A 23,867-nucleotide genomic window follows, 5' to 3' on the forward strand; every position below is an offset into this window, starting at 1 on the left:
TGTCTGTATCACCAGCAAATTATGCTTTGTGGATGTAGTTTACTAATTACAGTTTTACATATGAGTTTCTCCATGGAGAAACATCTTTACATGTAATAGAAATTCCATATATTTTTCCCATGCAGCATTTCATATACATTGGTTTAATTAGGTCTATGGATAAATCAGTATTTGTCCCAAAGAGGGATTGTTCACCATCCTTCACATGCAAGAAACTGAGGCATGGAAAAACTGACTGGCAAATTCAGGCAGTGAGAGCAGTCCCTGACCCAGCACTTTAGTCCATGAGTCTGACCACAAACTCAGATGTCAGTTCCCTGTTATACTAACCACAACTCTTTTTCCAATATCCACTAAGAGCTGTTTTGTTTGTTTGATTGTTTGTTTGTTTGTTTTGTCTGTTTGTTTGTTCTTCCACCAGGAATAGTTTCCTGATCAAATGATGTATGTGAAGTTCCTTTTGGTATCTCTTTAAATGGTTTAAATGGTTAGCCTATTGAATGACTGTCTGTAATAGATTTGAGCCCTGTTCACATTTGTGTACCCTGTGATCTGAATCAACAGCAATTCCTCCCCAAACTTCTCTTAATACATTTTAAAATAATGTTAAGAGACAAGTCAACAGAAAAGAGAGGACTACTGCAGCCTTAGAAAACATGGTTCTTATTTTCTAGTTCTAGCAATAAAAGGCCCCATAATCCATTCTTCAGTTTGTACATTTGCCCCAAGGTTTTAAAATAGTGAAAACAGACCTGACTGTAACTCCTGTGTAAAAGCCTTGCCTATGCTGTTAAACAGTCCAATGGTGGACAAGACAGAACAATAAAATAATGATAGATTAATGATATAAAAGATCATTAAGCATCATATTAATAAAAGATAGGATAATATGCTTCAATGCTTGGCTTGGTTTCATTGTGGGTAATTGCATCCCACTCACCAAGTGTTGCATAGCTTTCCTGAGTACGGAGAGTATTGTTAGTCTGTTTCACCCCCTGAGGTAGGTGCCTTTCTGTCTGCGTAACATGACAGATGGCTTGATGTCCTTAGGGATCCTTTGCATTTAACTCATGGAGCAGTACAGGAATTCAAAGGAACAGATGTTCCTGTAATATCAGGTAAAAAGATAAGCATCTACATCTACTTTTAAGATTAGTTATATCCTACACTTTCAAATTTCTCCACAGACGTATCAAAAATAAATAAATAAATAAACATTAAAAAAATAATACCAATACCATTGCTTTGGCAATTTAAAGGGGATTTACTACCGGATGAATGCTTATTAGATTTTTTATTTTAAATCTCGTTGCTATATTAAAAAACAAATGAGGTTTTAAACAGGAATAGGAGAAGAGAGGAAATAAATAAATCTTGATGCAAAGTAACTGGAAAATTTCCTACTATGCAACAGTTATACATGAGAACTTAATATCACCTGGTGCTTTAGAGGCTTTTACCACTAGAGGGCTGAAGCAACAGCCTCAATAAGACAATGAAAGCTGCCTTTGCTACACAGGAGCCGAACACACCCTGGATTATGTGAAATGTAGGTATTGCCATTAGAGTTAACACTAATATTTTATATGCTTAAAACAATGAATATCTTGACTGAATATTTATTTTCAAGAAATAGTTTATGGAAAAAAGGTTCATGGGAAAAAGAAAAAGAAAAAAAAAAAGAAACAAACAAACAACAACACCAACAACAACAACAAATGAAGAAGCTGTTCCTTGTGGCCTGACAAGCAAGATCGTTATTTTGGCATTGCTTTGGGCTTTTGCAGTTCCATGGTCCCAAAGAAAGTAACAAATTTATTTGAAGGTGACATCAAATTCCATCAGATTCAATGGACAACTGCCATAAACATAAGCAGGAGTTAAATCATGACTTTTGAGGGATGTTTATGCTACCTCAGTCCCCAGTGACTCAACATTACAGACATACATTAAACGACATAACTAAGGTTTCTCAATCATAATTTATTTCCAAAGTCAAGACTATATCAATGAGAACAGTACTGTGTCGCCTTTTAGTAGATAGGGAAGACACAATCTCTTAGCTTGAATGTATGTGATCATAAGAGTTTAAAGTGATGAGCATATGATTATTTTAAAAAATGGATCACAAAATATATATTCATTTGGAACCTCTGTGTGCCTGACACCTAGGAAAGAGCAAATCCATACTGTAGTGTATCAGCAGCAAAGGTAAGGTCAAAAATGAAATTGAAAATTGCATTTTTAAATTACTGGAATGTATAACCAATGAAAATTTTAGTTTTGGGTGTAGTTTGCTTCAGCAAAACTAAATCTTAGAGAAGAGAAATGTATATTTCTGTGTAGATTTTGTAGTCTTCTAAATGGATTATGCTATATTTAGAACCTATTCAGAGGGTTATTATAGAAAAAAATTGAGATTAGATATGGAGTAATATAAAAAACTGAGCAAACAACCACAGTTATAATTTTTCATCTCTTTTTGCTTAATTTGTTGAAATAGCCCAGTCAGAAACTTGTATAAAGGGACTATTTCTAGAAACAAAAGGACAGGTAAGGACTCAGTCCTTTAGCCTTCAAACAAGCAAAAGAAAAAGAAAATCTTATCAGACAAAGAGAATTTTATCTAATTACAAGATTTCATGATTAAACAATCAGCTTTCTGCCCCCATGTGAAAAACTGCAGGCATCTGCTGCATTCTGCTGGATCTACTATGTTATGTTATGTTATGTTATGTTATGTTATGTTATGTTATGTTATGTTATGTTATATGTTATATTAATATCCCTCAGACAGTCTTAGTGCCTTCTTAGGAAAGTGTGTTTTTTTACTGGGTGGCTTTTGACTGAATTTCTTTGCTTCTGGGCGATAGGTGACCATTTAGCAGTGACAGCGAGACTAGAATTTTCTGCATGATGAATTTTCTTCCATTTTACCTGCCCCTGATGCCAGTGGAAAGAACTCACAATGATTTCAATTGAGTTTGAATTAGGCCTTTTGTGAGAGGAGTGTGTATGTGACAGTTATTCATTATAGAAATAATTATTGCTAACAATATTGATAACGTATTGTTATGTGTTGTTTCATCTAGAAATAGCTTACTCTACCAAAATTAAATAATTAATAAATAATGATTAAAAAGTTGACATGTCTGGACATCTTTTACAACGCTACTGACATTCAATTTCTACTATTGTTATTAGTTCCTCATCTGAAACCAGAACAGCTGACTTGGATCAGGATGTGACTCAGTAATATCTGCATATAGTATGTAATAGTCATGAAATTCCTGCTTCAAATGGCTACAGCAGCAGCCTATTCACTATAGCATTTTACTATCCCAAGGTTATTTGCTATTCTGCATGTTTCATACAATTAAAGACTCATTCTCCTCTGTTAAGCATCTGTAACCAGGAATGTCTTATCTGGCCTTTAAATCCATTTGCATTTGGTATGATAGATTATTTCTCTTTTCCAAATCAGTCATAATTTACCTATTAAATGTTATTATTTTAATTATAATTACTACTGCTACATTGAGCCATGGCACCAATGTCAGAGCTGAGCTTTCTAAAAGAGTGCCAGAGCTCCTTCTTGGATGTAGTGTGTAAAGAAATGAAACACCCTTGCCCTGCAGACTTTACAATCTCAAATTCCAGCTGAAAAAAAAGTGCTCAGTAGTATTCTGAAAGGCTTGCTTTATGGAATCCAAACCCGCCTCACCCCTACTAAATTATTTCTTGTTCCTGGTGCCCCTCAGAAAAAAAAAAAAAAACAACAACTATGTACACAGGTTTCCTTTGAGCATCTGCAATGGCACACTGGAGCCACAAACACTGGGAAGACTTGCTTATATAACTGTCTAGGTTTGCATTTACTGGGAAAAAAATCCTTTCAGCAGTGCAATGGTAATAACGATTCCATATGGAAAACTATGCTGAAAACCACATTCAGTAACTACCATGGTGTAGAAAATAGCACTATGTTATGATGCTAATTAGCAGCGTTTCAATTACATATAGTTTTAATATATTTGCTGCTGTACTATTTTGTTGTTCTTTTACAACTCTGAAATACTGAAATTCTACAGAGATTAGTCATTATGGAAATTTCAGTATTAAAATAATTGGCCTTTTATGTATAAACGTGCTTTGCTGCTGTAAAATTTCATTAACCCTCCACCAGAGGGCAACATTAGAAAAAAATATTTATATAAATCCAAAGAGCAGTTGCTTTTAGGATACTGCAGCTACAACATGCATTTTCCTCGGGGAGTCTTACTTTTAATATACGCTGTTTACAATTTGTCACCAACTAGGCAAGTGAAGAAGCTTAATAATTTTAGGAAAAAAATTGTTTAGAACACAAGTTATACTTTTTTTTTTTTTTTTTTTTTTTTTGTAATTAACAAATGTACAGAAACCTTAAGATTAGTATGAAATATAATGGATATGACTTAGAAAGAAATAACATGCTTTGCTTCTACAATCTAGTGCAAAATGATTAAAGTCAGAAAATTACTGCTAGATTCTGGGAAGAAAACTAACTGTGTTATCAGAATATGCCACGCTCATAACAGTGCTGAAAATACCGCATATCAAGTCTAGATGTTGCACTGGCCTATTCCAATGCAGGAACGCAGAGGACACAAAAGATGTGAAAATAGTAAGTGCTTAAGAGAAAGCAGTCGCTAAGGAATGCCTAATGTGATATAAAATAAGCTGCACAAGCGAATATGGGTATAGAGATAAATACACCTTCCAAATGGACGTTACCCATTTATAGCAAGAGCAGTACTACTTGCAGCTAACGCCCTGCTCCCCAGAAGCGCGGCGGACTGCACCAAGGCCATGTCCTTCGCGCGCCCGGCGGAGCAGCGATGCTCGCCCTGTCTCGCCCCAAGTCCCGGGGCGAAGGGGGGGTCCCCACAAGGCCCGTCCGGGGCCCCCCGTGCTCGGGGGCCGGGCGGAGGCGGGGGCGCGGCCCCGGGGCGCGCGCAGCGCGGAGTGGGCGCGGCGCTGTCCGCGGTGCTACCGGGCGCTGTCCGCGGTGCTGAAGGACGGGGCGCAGCGCCCTGGGGGTGCCGCTCGGCGCCGCCGCCGCCTCGGGGCTCGAACCGCTGGTGGGCGGTGGGGCGGTGGGGCGGGAGCAGCGCACAGGCCGGCGCTCCGCGCCCTCCGGCAGCTGTAGCCAAGGGGGAATTTCGGGCTGCCTGCCTACCGCGGCCAACAGCACCCCTCCCCCTCTGGCTTTACAGCCGGGGAAAGCGCCAGCGCCAAACGGAGATTTCTTGGAAACGCTCCCGCGAGGGGGGCTCCGTCCCCTCCCAGCCGGGCATGGCACGCCGCGAGCACGCCACCTCTGAAGCCCGCGGGGCCGAGGAGACTTTCTGACCGTGCCTCGCAACTCCGCGCTGCCCGGAGAGCCGGGGACTGCCTGTGGCGCTCTCAGCCTCCCGCTCGCTGCCGCACACACGCGCGCTCCCTCGCCCTCGCCCTCTCCCCCCCCGGCTCCGCACACCGTCTCTCCCTCTCCCTCTCTCTCTCTCACACGCGCGCACGCTTTCTCTCCCTCTCCCTGTACCCGGAGGTGCACTGATAGCCATTTCATGAGGGGGGGAAAGTTACGAGATTAAACCAATATGAACCACCGTTGCTCGTAGCGGTGCCCTATCCAGAGCAGAGCAGAATCCAGCGAGCACCCCCGCAGGAATGGAGTCGGTAAAACAAAGGATTTTGAACCCTGGCAAGGAGGGATTGAAGAATTTTGCTGGAAAATCTCTTGGTCAACTCTACAGGTAAGACTGAGATCTATTATAGGAGCCTATTTGCTAGAAATAATCGGAAGCTTTTCTTAACCGTCAGCTGCTGAAGGAGGACGAAGAGGTATGCTTTGGGGAGGTTAGTGGCGGAGGGGCTGGGAGCTGTTTAGATATCGCTGAAATAATCTGGATCCTGGAAACTAGTGCTGAAGCTTCTCAATATGGCACCCTCGTAACTTGTCTATCTGATTCGTAGATGGTGTCAGTAAATATGTAGCCAAAGATTACCCCATCTTTCTCGCACAAAAACAGGACCCTATTTCAAATCATGATCAGCAGACAGCAGCTCCCTGTATTTTTTGTTTTGTGTTAATTTTGAAATGTAGTCGCAGGATCTTTATCGCTGCCCTTACGAATCATTAAAAAATAATAATAATAATCTTTCCGAGTTTCGATTAGTCTTGTCCCTTGTGTAATTTGTCGTCAGAGGAAGATAAACACGGAGATGTATAAATAATTGATACCCGAACGATTTTTTTCTTCTGAAGCTGAAACATATAGATGGATGTGTTTAATTATTTATCCATCCGCATTGAGAAGCATCCACTTGTCTTACAAGTAATGCACAACTGCAATTGCTAAACTCATCGGCATCACAGTATGTTTCTGTGTGTACACGTTTCTACCATCTTTAAGCTCTGTACGCACAGATAAACAGACACAAATCCGCGCATCCCTAAAAGGGGTATGTACTAAAGTTGACACATCGTACCCCATCCAATCTAGTGACTTCAGTGACCTCCAGGACGTTTGAGAATAGCCTGTGAAAATCCAATGTATTTTCGATCGCCCCCTGTGCCAGAAATTAGCCCGAAGTTTCCCCGAATTGCAGATTAAAGCTAACTGCGGATTTATCTGCCTATTGTAGGTCACATAAAAGTCTTTTTTCCATACCTATGCGGCAGTATTGGGCACAAGCACAAGGCTGGTCCACAGCATGAGTCACAACTTCTGCTGCCATTTTCGGGGAAGGGGAAATATCAGCGAAGTGATAAGACAAAATTAAAATTTTCATTTTAGCAGGAAAGGTACAATTTTGAAAAGCAGAAAGAACAACTAAACCCAACTACAACATAGTGAAAACCCTACATTTCATCATCCTATTTAAACCATCTTCAGTAATCAGAAAAACAAAAAGGAATAACAGATAATCAGAGAAGCTGCTTTAAAATATCATTAAGGAAACAAACTCTTTTTTTTTTTTTCCCTAAAAGACTTTTCAAAATATAAGTGAAACAAACGAACATGGGTACTGTTTTTTATATCGTACAGTGAGTAATGGAGAAAGGGTTTGTATTTTGCAGCAAAATTCCGTTTGAACTCCCCCGTTAATAAACAAGTACACCATTTACTATTTTTTTTTCAAGGCACAGGACTGAACTATTTTTTTTTCCTATTCTAAGAATTAAAATAGTTTTCACGTCCCTTACACCTTAGCATCTTGCCGCAGGTAAGTCCATTCGGTGAGAAGACACTTCTACATCATTCTTTATTCACACAAACGAATTTTTTAACTTAAAAACACTGTGCTGCATTTTATTTACAACTTTAAGACAGTAAAAAAAATATGCGGTCTTAAAGCATGGAAATAATTCTCCCAGCAAAGAAAAAATCGTCACGATTTCAAATAACTATTAGCGAATATCTCTGCATTTGCTCCAAAACACAGAGAACATTTTGAGCCTGATTCTGCTAATTCTTGCTGCCCCATTAGCCAGATGAGGTAACCTCAAAAAGAAGCTCCTCGGAGGAGAACTTCTGAGGTGAGAAAACACTCCTACAGCGGGGTTAGGGCAGTGCCAGGAGAGTGCCGAGTGTCAGGAAATGATCACGTACTCGCTCCTCAAGAGGATGGAGCTGGGATGGAAGCGGTTAGTGTTTCTATCCTTTAAACATCTCAGCGACTGCAAAAGAAGGTTAAGAGATTCAGCATGGGGCACCTGCTTGATAAACCCGATCTTTCGTATTATCCACACGATGTTTTTAAAGCTTTTCCACCAAAGAAGAGACGCAATGTTCTAAGTCACTTTTCGTGAATGACAGGGTTGGTGGTTTATTTAATTTCTTTTTTTTCCGGCATTTTTCTGTTGATCGGAAATGGCTGCAAACAACCGGTTCCCTTCAGATTCCTGTACACTGGTTTCTCGGAGATAGGATTCCGTGTAAAAACAAGGAAATGGGAGCGATGAGGTCGAGGTTAGAGCTGAGCGGGAAAGGTGAAACCTGCCCAGCGATCACGCACCGCAACATGTCGCTGAGCAGATGCGATCTTTTGCAAAGACTTCTTCGTAGATGTCAGTTCTCCAAAGACAGTCATGTTTTCCTTCACTGCGTGTGACAGCCATTTTGCAAATCTAAAATAAGTAGCAATATCGCCCCCCCACCTCCACCCCTTCTGTTACTATTTCTTTTGTTCCGAGACCAGAAGGAAAATGCACACCAAGCCCGTTCCCCTTGGTGTTTCTGGCACAGCAACGAGAGAATAAAACCTTCTCCAGAAGACTGCTTTAGTTTCCAGCCTATGCCTCTTGGGCTACCCAACATGGCGCCTCTGCAGTGGTTACAGATGATGTCTTCTTAATGCGCCCTACATATTTAAGCAGAAGTCTTTAATGATAGATGAGCAATTCTCAGCTAGAGCTCCTCCCTGGGTTTCTGCGGCGGGGCGGCGGGGGGAGCTGGGGATGACTAATCGTGACTCCCACAGGTCACAGCTGAAGAACGGCTGAAGGTGAACGGAAAACAAGGAGTAAACACTCAAATCGAGCCAAAGCCAGCCAAAGGGGCGGGGGGAGCGGTGAACTTAAGCCTCCGGCTGCCCGAGGTAGCCGTGCATTCAGCCAGGGCGGCAGGGCTGGCGCCGGGGTTTGACTTTCCCTTCTTGTGTCGGGCAGAGTCCTAGAGAAGAGGCAGAAGCCCGGGGACACCATCGAGCTGACAGAAGATGGGAAGCCCATGGAAATGCCAGAGAAGAAAGCCCCGCTCTGCGACTGTACCTGCTTCGGGCTGCCCCGGAGGTACATCATTGCCATCATGAGTGGACTGGGATTCTGCATTTCCTTCGGGATCCGATGTAACTTGGGAGTGGCCATCGTGGACATGGTCAATAACAGCACCATACACCGAGGAGGAAAAATTATTAAAGAGGTGGGAACCCTTCCCCCGTAACTCCTCTGGCCTCTCGGTACAATTCCCAGCCCCAGGTCAGGCACTCGAGCGCAGCCGAGCCGGGCTCCGCCGCTCTCGGGGCGCTTTCCCCGCCTCGGGCCCGGCCCCGCGGCGCTCCCCGGCCCCCCCCGCAGCTCTGACCGGCCCCGCCGCCGCCCTTCGCATCCCGCTGCAGAAGGGGAAGTGCTTTTCACCGACTTCCTATTTTTCCCTTTCATTTCCCAGCCCAAAGCCCTTTTGCGGTACAATTTACGGGCGGATATTTTTATTTTTTTTTTCCTTTGTCGCACACAACCTCGAAAAACGCAGATATCTCATAAAATAACTGTAGGGAAGGGGGAAGGAGGACAGCGAACAACCGACCGCAAGCGGATGTAACGGAGCCGGGGAGGTTGTGCAGGAATGTTTGAAAACACCGGGATGGAAGGATTTGCGTGGAAAAGGCGTCAAATGCCGAGGCTCGCTTTGAAGCGGCTCGGAGCAAGGGGGACAGGAGGAGGCGCTGGGAGCCTGGGGGGCAGGAGGAGGCGCAGGGAATTTGGGGGGCAGGAGGAGTGTTTGCGATGGGGAGAGGGTCGCACCCCGGGCCGAAGCTGCCGCGGGTGCGCGCGTTATCCCGGCCCGATGACAGCCTTCCTCTGCTGTTTCTCTTCTCTCCCGGTCCCTTGCGCTGGAAGAAAGCGAAGTTCAGTTGGGATCCCGAAACAGTTGGCATGATCCACGGCTCTTTTTTCTGGGGATACATAATCACCCAAATCCCCGGCGGGTATATCTCGTCCCGACTGGCAGCGAACAGGTAACGGCAGCCCCAAACCTCCCCGCGTTTCCCCCCGCGGGCATCCGGCCCCGTCCCAGTGACAGGCGCTGTGCAGGAGCAGGGGGGCCCGGGGGGGGGGGGGGTGGGTGCTGGCGGGGTGCTCTGCTCGGGCATGGGGGGCCTCTGAGCTACCTGCCGGAGCGGGCTGGGGGGGAGCGGAGTTCCCTCTCCCCGTAAAAAAAGTTGGCTGGGGAGGTTGTGGCGACGCCAGTCAAAGACCCGCATTCAGAGGCAAGCCCGGAGGTTCGTTATTGCTTCAAAGCTTGAGAGATTTTTTTTTTTCCATTACCGAACGAAAGAATTTTATGATTATTTTTTTTCCTATGAAAAGGAAAAGCATCGGCAGGAATTTTCCATTAACGCAAATGAATTTCGAATGGTCGAAAAACATGTTTCAATGAGACCTACACAATGAAAGGAAAGTGCAGATGGTGCGGGGACTTAAGGACTCGTTTCTATGGTGTCTGGCGATTTTTCAAGCACCCAGGGTGCGATTCTACCTGTTAATTAAATCCGCTGAGTATTCAAGACACATGAGGCTTTCACATCCACACTTAATGCCATAGGCTCCTCGTTCGGAGAAACAGCAAAGGTCCTAGTGCCACTCTTCTAAACAATTATAAACTAAGTGCAAATGGATACTAAAATCAGCAATATATACCTTTAACTCTTCTCAGGAGTGTGCAACATCAAAGGTAGAATAGATTGCCTGGGGAGAAAGCTGGCTTGTATTTGCTGGAGAAAGAGGGGAGTTATGGCAAAAGACTCTCCAAAGGAAATACCTTTTAGACAGATGCCTACATTAACAATAACGAGCATTTTACTAATGGGCAGATCCTCCAGAACTGGGATAACCCTAACGTCCCTCCCTTGGCAAATAAAACCAGAACACAACATTTATTAAGCTGGCGCGTCCATTGTCTGTCAGTTCACGAGTGCCAGCTTTTTGACAACGGTTCGCAAACGTAAAAGGCTACTGCAAACAACAATTAACAGCTCGCTAGAAGGCTCCTCCTTTGAGCGTTTTTGCATCCTTGCACAGTCTGTAACTCTTGAAGATTAACAGGAATTTTGCTTAAAACTGCAGGATTTTACTCAGAGAAACAAAAGTCTGTCCTCATTTGCCCTAGCAATGTCCTTAATTTACATCAATCCAAATGTAAAGTGGTGTAACTACAACGATTTGCAAGACAATGGCTTGGACATCCCCAGGAAAACTCGGTAGTACAAACACACTACCTGGCACAGGTGAATCAAACTCCTCTCCATGAACATTTACACCAGTGAATGCAGACCAGTTCCAGTTGTTAACTTGGATGTACTTTAACTCAGCAATTTTATAGATGAATGGTTAGTTATTAGCACTGTGGAAGCCTAAGAGACAACTCCCACACAAGGCAAATGACCATGTAAACCACAGATTTAAATATGGAACTACCTGTTACATGCCAGCCAGTAAATGCAAATAGTCAAATATGGATAGCGGCTGTGATTTATATTTAGTCTGCAGATAAAAAAATGGCATAGAATGGAGAGCTGAGTTGAGGTTGGAATAACAGGGCACTGAGGAGGCCAAACCCCAAGTTAGTTCCTGAATGCTACAAACAGATTTTGACATCTACATGGTCAACTCGAAATGAACAGAATGACAGGAAGGTTAAGCGGCACACAAAATAGGGTGGAAAGCTTGATGTCCATACCTTTCCCAAGAAATCCTGCATCAGAACAAGTCTGAGCAGTGGGTACATAGGCTTAGAGGCCTACAGTACCATTAGAATATGAGCTACTATAAAAGCCTCTGTTGGTTTACACATGCTCCAGCCTCAGATGGTCCCTTCACACTGTGATGGACAACAGCCAAGTAACATTTTGTTTGTTTGTTTTAATCCTCACTGAATATCTTTGTGCTATCAGTGCTTTCCTTTACATTCAGAGCGTCTGAATTCATACAGAAAAACTAACTGCAGGTGTCCTTCACATAAAAAAAAAATAAATAATAGTCTCTAGACTAGCATAATCAGATTCAAGACAATCCATGAGAAACAGCCTTGAGCTGAAGAAAAATGGAGATTTTCAACAGGGAGAATGATTCATTCCCGGGGAGTGAAGGAAATAATGATTACATTGGAAAGATAGGATGAATGAAAGAAAAATTGCCTCCCGACCGCCGAGAGTGTCATGGAAGGAAACTGGGAAGAGGGTCAAGGTCTGTTTTGTGAGCTTAATTTGCTGTTGACAGGGAGTTGCAGAATGTACAAGACAGAGTTTGCTTGACATAAAGATTCAGTCTAGCAACCAATTATAGAGATTGGGTTGACATAGCTTGAATGTGTCACTAAGGTATAACACTTGGAAGAAACGACCCTCCTGTGGTATCAAGTAAACCTTTCTACACACAATGCATTAATTCCAAGCTGGGCTTGATCCTGCCCCTGTTCTAAAACGTTTATTGCCTATAAAGAATTAGCAACACTGCATTGCTGGGAACTCTCTAACATTTTATTTTTTTTCCCCAATAATTGAGTCTCTCAATGGGTAGCATTTTACTGACATCCTTTGCTAATTGTACAACTCAAGGCTTCTGCTGCATAGTTATTCTGCTCTGCCTTGACCCACTGCTCTTGTCACACACAGCTCTCCATTACTTCTAGCAGATCAGATTTAGTGATTTACAGATTTACAAGTAGTAAATGGACTTTCTCAGGAATTTGTGCTTGCTAGCTTTGGTCTCACTTTATCTCATTTTGTGTAACTGATAATTTTGTTATAGTCTTTTCAGCCCAACTCTAGGAAAAATGCTTTATTTAAAAGAGATATATTTACACTGCTATAGTACCAACAAGATCAAACAAAAATGTCTTTCAAAATTGCAGAGAACATTCAGAAATACCTCTCCTGTACTCTTACCTCTCAGGTGATCAGGAGAAGTTGGGTTAGTGCATTGCAAAGGCTGGTGCTCCTGAACAGTTTCAACCTCTGTTAACTTCTATAGCAATAGGGGACATTCAGCACATTGCAAGACAACATAATTTTTCAAAAGATATGGGTTGGGCCTCAGGTGCCCCCTCATTTGCAATTAGTGAAACTTTAAATTTGCCTCCTTTGAGCAGTGCATGAAAATAGCAGAGAATTTCCTGTTGCTACAAGGCTGGAGACCTCTCCTCCCAGAGGAGGACCTGCCTCTGGAAGGTGCTGGTACAAAATCACTACACAGGCAACCACAGTAGGCTGGAGGAAAAAAGGAAGCCCAACGTGGCGTCCCATGGGTAGGGTTTATTACAGCTATACTATTTCTCAGGGTTAAGTTCTCAATGAACAATCAATTTTGTCAACGATAAAACATTATACAATGAGCAGAGTACTGAGGCATTTTCTAATAGTTTAGAGAAGGCATTTTGTCACATGGACATCCAAGTTTGCAACTGATCTAGGTTATTTCTCATACCTGAACTTATGTAGGACTTTATACTAAAAACAATGCCCTTCTCTCCTGTGCAGGGAGCAGCAATACACTGGGAGTGGAATTAATGGCTCCTGCAGAGATGTTTCTCTAAATATCTTTATCAGGAGAAAATTAGCCATGATTCAGAGGTTTTGAGACCACAGGGGCAAGAACATATGGGCAGATTCCAGATACAAGTCCAAAATTATATAAATGTTTATTGGTTACAACCCATTCTGGTTAGTAATAGTAGAGCTTTCTCACAGAAGAGTGAATAAATAGTGAGACTATTTTTTTGAGATTTCTGGGGATTCAGTGTAATGTTTTTCACTAAAGTTACAATGGATTTTCACTACTGTGAGTGGGATTTTCATGAAGAGGGAACTGAGTTGCTTTTGCATTTTTTATAAGTATTTTTCCTTGAAAAAAAATCAAGAAAACTTGAAAACTTAAGTGTGATGTACTAATATCATGTGTCCAGACTATTTAATCAGCTGAGCTATTACTCATAATGGCAGTTAATGCCATTTAAGAGCACAAAGAACATCTCATTTGAATGCTTTTAAACTACAGGTTTGAATGTCAGCCTTAGAGTGGTTCCCACCAGAGGGGCTATCATTATACAATTACCATGAGATGTGAACAGAAACAGTATGAAATGCTGACAGTCTTCTAACCCCGCCGAGTCTTAATTTCTACTTAGGTCATGAAAAGAACTTTAGCTGGAGCTAATCAGACATCACCTTATCTTGACAAATTCAGAACAAACATACAAACTAAACACTAACAACAATCATTCTCATATGCTGAAATGCCACTAAAAAAAAGAAAAAGAAATTTGTGGTTTGGTAGTTCTTCAACTGTCTTTCCAAATTTGATTTAAGTGGAATGTGAAGGCCAAGATATTCAAACGTTTTAAAACAATTCAAGGAATATAAAATTCTGATATGAAATTCAGAAACAACATTTAAAAAATACATTATTTTATAGTCTCTTAATGACTGTATTGTAAGCAGGTTTGGATGTTTTGATGCTTTGAAATCACTGTCAGCATACAGTCTGGAAACTGGTGCAGATCTTCTTGCCTTTGAGCTCCTCCAAGAGGATCTATACTGTTTAACAAAGCAAGTGAGTTAGGAAGCACTTAAAACCTCAGGTGTATTTTATCACTCCCAAAACATGCTTTTCTCTGCCTGTATACTGTATAGGGACCCCAGATTACTCGGGGTGTTTGCCTAAGTCATCACGTGGTGTGATGGAGCCCCTTCTCTTTGTGTTTTGCACAACCAAGTGGGTGCCTGTAATTGGAAAAGTGATATATTTCATGCTGGTAGACTATAAAGATTAATGTGCTAGTGTTTATGAACACTTCAAGCATTTAGACACTATTATGATAGTGCTGAGTAGTCCTTAAGCAAGATCTACGGAGATGTTGACATTTCTTCAACCATTTCAGAAATACGTATAAATGCTGATAAACTTATGGGTGCAAAATGGACCAGGCAATCAGAAGATATATTAAAGATCACTTGGTAAGCTGGGTTATGTTAAAAATAATACACATGAGGCTTAAGTGCAAGTAACATCGGGGAATGGGAAACCACCCTGGGAAGCTATGACACTGAGTGGGTTCCTAAGCCATTCAGTTCCAGAAACCTGTCATGAGCTTCCAACAAGATGCTCTATTAGGGGAGCCGATATAATCCTGGGATATGTATATTTCTGTATTTAGAGTGGTCAGTGTATTTAGGTCAATGGAAATGACCATGGATTGTTGCAGGTAATTTGAGTACATGTATATTAAGATTAAAAATCAGAGATGGGATGTGGAAGGGTCACAAAATTACATGAAAGATAGAATATAATGTCATATAGTGAAAGAAATAGCAAGAACTATGTATTCAGTATATCAGTACATCAAAAAGAATACTTGGAGGTAATTTGATTCTAAAATATACAATTAACTCCTCTGGAAAAAATTCCTAGGCATAAATGTGTGTTTTAGAAAGACATAGAATGTAGAAAGATATAACAAGAATCAGTAAGCAAAAGCCAGATTAAAAAAAAAAAAAAAAGCATAAATGGTAGTAATAACAGCTAGCACTGGAAAATTATATGCTGAATTCTTCTCTTTTGGGTGTTAGATTACTCTTTTGAAAATTGTATTTTAGCTACTACAAATAAATGCTTTCAGTACAGGGATAATTAGGTGAAATATAAGAGATAATTAAGCAAAATATAAGGTCTAATGTCACAGAGAATGTCAGGCTAGATGAACTAATATTTTCTTGGGCTTAGCATTATTAATTTGTTCTGTCATTAACCTAGAAAAACAACAATTTTATTTAAATTAATATTCCCTATTCCACATTTGTGCAATGAAAAGCTGCAACTGTCTGAATAAACCTCCTGTTGTGCTGTCACATGCATATGGAAAGGTACCAAGCTATACTGTTTTTCACCACCTCACCTCAGGATAATTTAAATACAGTTATATTTTAACTTTTGACTCATGCTTTTTAAAATTCTTTAAAAAACACACTGGAGATCTGTAATAAAACCATTGTCCTATCAAAAGCAGTACCAAAATGCCATGGCAGGATTTCCTCACTGATCACAGTTAGGAAGTTAACAGGTTAAATACTTACCATAAATCAGCAAAGATTCTCTGAAATTGGTCACTGTTAATGGGTCATACAGGCTGGGGAATTCATTCCCAAGAAAACATATTTAAAATACGAATGCAGTTTTTGACTGTACATGCCAAACACTGTTTCAAAAATAGATCTGTAATAATCACAGACTCTTTTTGGTAAAACAAAACTGCTATTTTAGGTCATCTGTGTATCCTTAAGCATTAGAACTCTCATACATAAAGACCTACAGAAAACAGAATAGAATGAAAATTTTTAAAAAACGTAAGTCACATTCTAATTCTGTGATAATGACTTATATTTCCCATTATCTATTAAACCACAAATCCTTGTACTATTCACATTAAGGATCATCCTTACAGAATTACTCTGAATTTCTCTGCAACCTAATTATCTCTCATCTCTGTTAACTCTTCATCATTGTCACGTTCTAACCTGAATGAAAATATATAAATCAACCTTTCACTTCAAATTCTTTTTTGTTTTTAAAGTGCCATTCATCTTGTTATTAAGGGCTAAATCCTTGTGCCCAGCAAGTAATCTGATAGGATTATTTCCATGAATAACCTGAATGATATTTCAGACAACTATATGTCAGAGCATTTTATCTCAGAGTCCCAAAGATTTTCACAGAAAGTGTGTCATTTGTGTATCAGTGAAATTATAATACCTTTCTCCTTAATTCACTCAGTCCTAATGACAGCAAGCATGAAATACATAAGCTAAGTATTGGTTTAGAAATAGAAGTACAAAGATTTCCTGGATCTTTACATCTTTACATTTTCCTGTAGGTAGAGATACTGCGTGAGGTTTATTTCTTTTGCAAACTATATATAGCTCACAGCATAACCAGGGAATGATTAGACAAGAGCCAGCTTCTGAACCTCTGATGATAGAAGCTGACCCTGCACTTTATGAAAGAACCCCTGCTGTTGTACTTGCCAGTTCCACCTTTCACATCCAGTTCAAAACCCTGCAGATTAAACTGGGCTATGAACCCAGGCACTGCTGTTGGGTTCGTCTGTTTCCAGCCAAAGGAGCCAATATTGCGCAAAAAAGCAGGACGATTTTGTCACCTAGCTGCATTGCAGGGTGTTGTAAGCACCAGTCACTGCAAGGAGGGGACTGGGGAGACATCTATGGGTGGCTGGTCCTGCTGCTCCCTCTGCCATATGGCTTGGGGTCTTTCCATTTTTCTGTCATGAATGATGAAGCTGTTTTCACAATTTAATGATGCAACAAGGGATTTGGATGGGGGTTTTGGTTGATGAAAGGGGGCCTCAGATGTGTGACAAAAATTAATAATGTATCCAAGCCCTTATTATACTAGATTAGATGGCGGGAGGTCAGCTTTTACATATTAATGCTTCATGAAGGGCTTATAATAGGATTTAGTATGATGGGCACATAGACACATCCCCCTCCTCCCTTGTACACATATGAATGAAAATAACCTGTTTTATCACATTTCTAAATAGACAAATAAAGCTGCTATGCTATGGCTTCTGGCCACAGACTGTTATGAAAGAGGATTGGTTTTAAGCAATTCTCTCATAAAGCACATTCAGCCTAAGACTGGCACTTGGGAATAAGTGTACCTCTCTAATGTCAAAGGTATCTTATTCTATCTGTTTTGCTGGGCAGCTGAGTTCATCAACGACTCTAATATTCATGGCATAGTCCCAGCTTTGTTAGCTCTGTGCCATTTTATGCAAATTGAGGGCCCGATTCAGAAAACAAAACAAAACAAAACAAAACAAAACAAAACACTACATCCTGTCTATCATTCAAGAAGCCATAAGCTGTCAGGGTGGGCATTTCAGATGAATATGTCTACTGTATGGGGGTCAACAGAGTCATCAGAAAATTAGTCTATACTATAGAAAAGTTAGAGTGATGATATAGTGTCACAGAATAGCTAAATATTGTCTCCTCATAGTGGGTTCAATTTCTCCTAATCCATTTCAAATAAGCAAACAGAAACAGAAAATATCCCAAGAAGGGTAATCAGCATGATTACAAAGTGAAAAGACAACAAGAGTAAGAGAAACATTATCAGGATTATTTAGCTCACAAAGGACATGAATGAGTGACATGAAAGGGACATACTTAATAAACATGAGTTTAAGTAATGTAAATATTCCAAATGAGTGGCTACTTACAGTTTGCAGTCAAGAAGGTAACCACTGAAGCATGGGGAAACAGCTGGAAAAATATAAACAGTTGTCACAATATATTACAGAGGAAAAATGATCTTTTCAGAAGTCAGTAAGAGCACTGTTTACATTTGCATAAATTGAAAGCAAGTAAACCACCATTAATGATGTTAACTATGGAGGGTCCAAGCAAAACTCAAGCAGTAACATTGTAGGCTAAAATACTACGTTATCTGGTGCTGAGAAGCACCTGTGTTACACAAGGTGGATTTTTGGAACTATTAGGATATAGGATGGTAGTGATCGTAGATGATAATATCCTCAAGATACTAAATCCAGGAGTAATTTTGGGACTAAACATAACAATTTCAGAATTTGACTCTGCTTATTCAGATACAGCTAACAAGAGAAGGGTTACATCTGAAATTGGGACTTATTTTTGCATTCCCTCCTCCAATGATCTAAATCCTTTGATTTCATGTTTCTGATGAAATCTGAAAATTTGCCATCTGTAGGAAAGTTGCCACACAGTTTAGATACAATTACAACAGATGAATTCAGAACAAGCTTATAAAGAAAGATTATTTATTGAGATAATATCATCCAGATATGTCAATACTGTTAAAGAACTTTGCTCCCAGTTCCCTCCCAGGTCTTGGGCCTCCAGAATCCCTACTGCATGTACGATACCTCAAAATCAGGGTCCTGTTCACTGGGGAATATCTAATCCCCTCTGAAACAAAATCCATGTGCGTTTCTGGCAGAGTTAATTCCAGACACTTATTGCAACAGACATCCTTAATCACCTCTACCTGCTTTGGTACTCCACCCCAATACACTACATACACTGGATTTCAAGCTACAAAATGTTATTTAGGTTGTCTGCATAAAAAATATTGACGTCACCATCACTTTGCTCTGAAGGAATCCACATTTAACCTGAGCAGTAGGGATGCAGATATCCGTAACGTGTAGTCTGTATGTCACAAAACACTTCACAAAGCAGTACAGATAAAGCCTCTGAGTCCAGTACATAGCAATTATCATCCCAGCCAGATCCACAAAATATTTTAAAGCTGATTTATTTTATAGGTGTATTATATATCTCAAAATCAACAGAGACAGTTATGAATCACAGCCTAAGACCTGGAACTCGGTTAGGTAATTTGAATGAGATGGTCTTGGTTTGAAACACGATCTAGCAGATTACATATTTAAAGAGCAAGCCAACCCAAAGCTAATGAGCTAGAAGGAATGAGTCTGTGTTTTATCCAGACATCTATGGATATAATGAGCTGTAAAATGAAACTACAGGTTTGAGAGATTCCCCAGTAGAATTCAAACAGGAGAGAGAGAGGGTTAGTAGGGTGATCAAATGAATGAAGAATAAGGAAGTTGAGATGGAGAGGGCCCAGCTTGCCTAGTGATGCAAAAGAAAGAAGACAGGATTGCTGCTGGGGTAAAATGCAAATATTAAAACTGTTAAAATAGACAGCATGGGTGCAATATATGTACTGGATGTAGGAAGTCATAAGCTGGAAAGGCTTCCAAAATAAGTAGGGCAAATGCTAATTACTTCTGAGATGGAACCAGGTCTGCTTATGAAAGGATGATGCAATGCACTTGCTGGTAAGAGCAATGATCAGAATTTAATGACCCAGGAGTCTTTTACATTCAGCATCATTTGCTGTGATGCTCTCACCTAACAATGCCAAAGTTCTTCAAAAAACACACACTGTATTAAAAATAAGTCTGTGAACAGCAAATGGAAGGCACAGCCTGAGAACTGTTTGGGGCTTGGTTTGACCTGTATAAGTCAGTGGTATTAATGGGGCTCAAAGAAGGCAGAAGGTGAAAGGGACTTTGTTACTGGTACACATTGACTTAACCTCTGCATGGCATTTTGCTCTGGTGCTTGGACCCATCCTAGAAAGGTCTATTCTACTAAAAGGCTTGGGAATATTTGGGGATTTATTTGTCTTCAAAGCTGGCAGACCAAAACTCAGGTCCTCAAAATGTTCATGTTCTCTATCAAAGTCTTAGAAGACTCTCATCACTCCTAGTCCAGGTGGAGAGACAAATTTGTAAGAAGGAAAGTGTTAATTAGCAGCTAACATCCTGAAATTTCTATACATTCAGACATTGCACAGGTAAAAGAAAAAAATGAAGTTAAAAAAAATGGTCACAAATTGGCATTGCTAGCAACATCTGCAGAAGAAAGGATTCTGAAAAAACTCTGCATGCCTACAGGCATTCAAGCTAGCTTCTGTCCTGTTTCTTCTTAGACTTTATGCTTTACTCAAAAAAAATAAGCATTTTAATCCAGCATTCAGCTTTGCAGTTCCTCTCAGACAAGAAATTCTTTGGGTTGTGGAAGAAAAAGCAGCATAATTGATTCTACGTTGTGTTGCTGGCCTTTTGCAGGAGGAGGTGTGTCAAAGATAAATGATAGGCAGTGGAGTCAGAGCAGAAGATAACAAATTTTAGCAATCTTGAGCTGATAGAATAGTCCACAAAGTCACTCTGCATGACACCCCTGCAGCTGCCCAGAGCTGCTCCTGCTCTGGGACTCTCCCAAACAAGCGTGGTTCAAGAAAGAATATCTAAGGCTAGTCAAGACCTAGATTATTTTTACGTATGTTTCATAAAATAAGTCTTTGTTCTTTAACATATTTTATGTATTTTCTCTAAGGAAGAGAAATGTCAATAACATGCCAGCTGTTTCTCCTGCTTGCCAACTTGAATCCAAATAATTTTATTTTATTTTTTTTAGAATTTTCATCTTCAGACTAGGTTGGGAAAGCTTTGCAAGGAAAATTCATGTTTTCACTCCTCTTTAATTTGTACCCTTACTTAACAAAAGAATCTCATGTAAGACTAGCAAAAATGTTTTACATTCGTTTATGGCAAAATATTCCCTGTTTATTTTGTATGAAGAACTTCCTATAAGCAAGACTTGTGCTCAGTTACCATTAGCTTAGATGATGTAGGACTATGGGAAAAAATGTGGGAAAGCATTCACATCAGTGAAGAGTCATTAAATATTTGTGTTCAAACTAGCTCGTGCACAAGGATGGCACCATCCTGTGAACACCTATGCAGAAAAACATTCACAAGGTGGCAAAAGCAATCAACTAAATGGTTAAAAAAATGTAGACAGTTCATTAAAAGAGAGAATATAGTATTTTATATAAAATGTGCAATATGAATACATTAGCCAATGCAAATAAAGCCTGTATAATGTGATCAGTATTCCTGTAAAACTGTCAAGTACGGAGGTTGTATGTCCTAGAAATTACTATGGGCTACATTTTCCATAGGTTCCTGTTTACAGTCAGAATAATACTCCCATTAGTATTTTGATTTAATTTGCTATAAGAGTGTGGAATGCTGTGCTTTTTCCTCATGATTCTCGTGGAAATCATGACAAAACAAAATTATGAAGCTTTCTTATTCCACAGATCTTCAATGAAATGACGATAGGTGGCTTTTTGGAGGTGAAAAATATTCAGTTACAGTCCTGAATGAATTTCCTGCTGAAGTAACTTAAAACTTGTTTAGGTTATCATGAAAAGTGATGTGAACCCTTTTATGCCTTCATAGCTCTCAATGTAACTCCATTAAAATATACATAGTCTTGTTTTGTAGTTGTCAGTGAACAACATTTACTATTTTTAAATCATTTTGGATTTTAATGAAGTGGCATCCATAGTTCATTAATAAAGCATTTTCTCTTTGAAATAAATAGCTAAAATTGCCATTTTCAACATAAACGTTACCTTTTTTTTAAGGACAAACTTCAGTTAAGGTAATTCATATGCTTTTGGTTTGACATATTATTTAATTTCCATAACAGTTTCTTTTTAATAAAAATGGACCGCAATTATCAGACAGTAAAGAAACACATAATTGTGGACATTGCCAATGATATTAAAGAATGAGATCAATAAAAATGCGCTGGATTTTGACAACTGGGGAATTGAGTCCTACCATGCACATATGAAAGGAGTTTTAGCTTTATGCAGTCATTTTAGCAATTTTTATTCCCAGTCCTTGGGGTAAGAGGATGCTTCCAAGCAGGACTTCTTATTTTCAGATATCATATGTGTAACCCAATATGTCACCCATCTGGCATTCAGCATTTGGCACGCATCTGTATTCCCACTGTTCTCAGTTCACTTTTGAGCTGGCACTTTTTCCAACAAAGTAACAAAATCTGTAACGCACTTCCAGGCAGAATGCTCATGTAATATGAATTGCCTGGAAAAGGTAGATGAGAATGGTGGGGATGCACAGATATGTAGAAATTAGAAATCCAGAGATGAAAATAAATACATTTCTTTCTCTTTAGTTGGTCCCCAAAGAGAAAAATGAGCCAACTAGCTTGAAAACCAAAAAGATTAATTCTTCCTGCAACTTCATTCCGTTCTAAGCATTTTTCCTGACATGTCAGAGTCATTTCCTTCCTCTGTTCCCATCCCAAATGTCTCTTAGTCAAATATGATTTTGCTATTATTACTACTTGTATTACAGGAGGACTAAGGCACAACTCATGACCTTCATATAATGCCAATGTCAGTAAAACACTGAGGATCAATGTTAGATTCTGTCTTCTGGGACTGAGTCTACTGAGTCTAGAAATAGAAATAGATAAGCAAAGCATAATTCTTTGTTTCAGGGCTTCTGGTCACTTCTAAGGTTTAGGATTTACCTTTTTTTTTTTTTTTTCCCCTCCTTGACAAACTACTACTGTTGTTATTCATTTGTCTTCTTCTGTATATGGTTATTTTCTATATATGGGTATATAGAAAATACATCTATATATCTATATACCCTTACATGTCATATATGCCTATATATGGGTACACCGGTTGCTGTTTTTGGGTCAGAAAGGAATTTTCCCCCACATGTAGGGACTGCTTAAGGTATATCATAGCATTTAAATTCCCTCCTAATGCCAAGGCTGAGAATGATGGCATTGTCATTGGCTTCTCCTCTTCTGTCTCTGTGGCATACTGTTTTTTTTCCCAGAGTCTACCTTCAGTCTGCTAAAGCCCTTCAGTTTGTACCATGGAATTAAGATGTTTTGTGGTGTTTGGAATGCACCCACCATGAAATAAATGTTCAGTTAATGTTGTAGCCAAATTGGGCAAATAAGAACTGAAACTCAAGAGTTCATAAAATCAGTAGCTTAATACATGTAACAAAATGCTAAGCAGTAAAAAAAAATACAACATAATTTGGGGGTTTGATATGTGGGTCAGTAAAATACCTCAGAAATGCACCGTATTTAGATCTAAATTATTATAAATGTAGTTAACTGAGATATTTCGAACAATAGAACAGGAACTGTCTACAAAAACCAGAACTATACCACAATAATTCATTAGGAACAAGACTTTAGTGATAGTGGGGATGAAATAAATATACCAAGATAAAAGAGCATGAAAGAGAAATACCAATTATATTTATCAGTATGTCTCGAGAAATGCAAAGCAAATGTAAGAAGCTGTATTTGCTCTTGACTGAGAGTTATAGAGGAAACTAGGTCACTACAATAGCCATACACTAAAATCATGGCACTGCATTTAATTTGGATTCCAGAAAAAAAAAAAAAAAAAAAAAAAGAACAGAAAGGACATTTCTGACATGAATCATAATTTAACTCTAATGTATTCTGCTCTTAAATCCATAGATATTTGGAAAAAAAATGAGTTTGTTTTTGAGAAAGCTGCTTTGATAAAGCATAGCCCTGAGAACTCTGACTTACAAGTGACATTGTGGAATTGTTTCATCACACGGTCCTCA

The 23,867-nt window shown here is 39.8% G+C and overlaps 1 protein-coding gene and 1 long non-coding RNA gene across 3 annotated transcripts in view; one reads left to right on the forward strand and one right to left on the reverse strand.

Annotated features, from left to right (window-relative positions):
- The window catches only part of LOC121071320, a 375,849-nt gene that overhangs the window by 239,237 nt on the left and 112,745 nt on the right, over nucleotides 1-23,867 (reverse strand). For both annotated transcript variants that reach the window (XR_005820526.1, XR_005820527.1), the window contains exon 3: nucleotides 18,066-18,108. This is a non-coding gene — a long non-coding RNA (uncharacterized LOC121071320). The remainder of the gene's footprint in view (nucleotides 1-18,065; nucleotides 18,109-23,867) is intronic.
- Nucleotides 5,179-23,867, forward strand: part of SLC17A6 (solute carrier family 17 member 6) — a 33,500-nt gene continuing 14,811 nt past the window's right edge. Inside the window, exons 1-3 of the mRNA XM_040559555.1 lie at nucleotides 5,179-5,798; nucleotides 8,717-8,969; nucleotides 9,668-9,786. Coding sequence (XP_040415489.1) covers nucleotides 5,713-5,798; nucleotides 8,717-8,969; nucleotides 9,668-9,786 — 458 coding nt within the window. The 5' untranslated portion in view covers nucleotides 5,179-5,712. The remainder of the gene's footprint in view (nucleotides 5,799-8,716; nucleotides 8,970-9,667; nucleotides 9,787-23,867) is intronic.

Source organism: Cygnus olor, chromosome 5, assembly GCF_009769625.2.
Source record: "Cygnus olor isolate bCygOlo1 chromosome 5, bCygOlo1.pri.v2, whole genome shotgun sequence".
NCBI lineage: Eukaryota > Metazoa > Chordata > Aves > Anseriformes > Anatidae > Cygnus > Cygnus olor.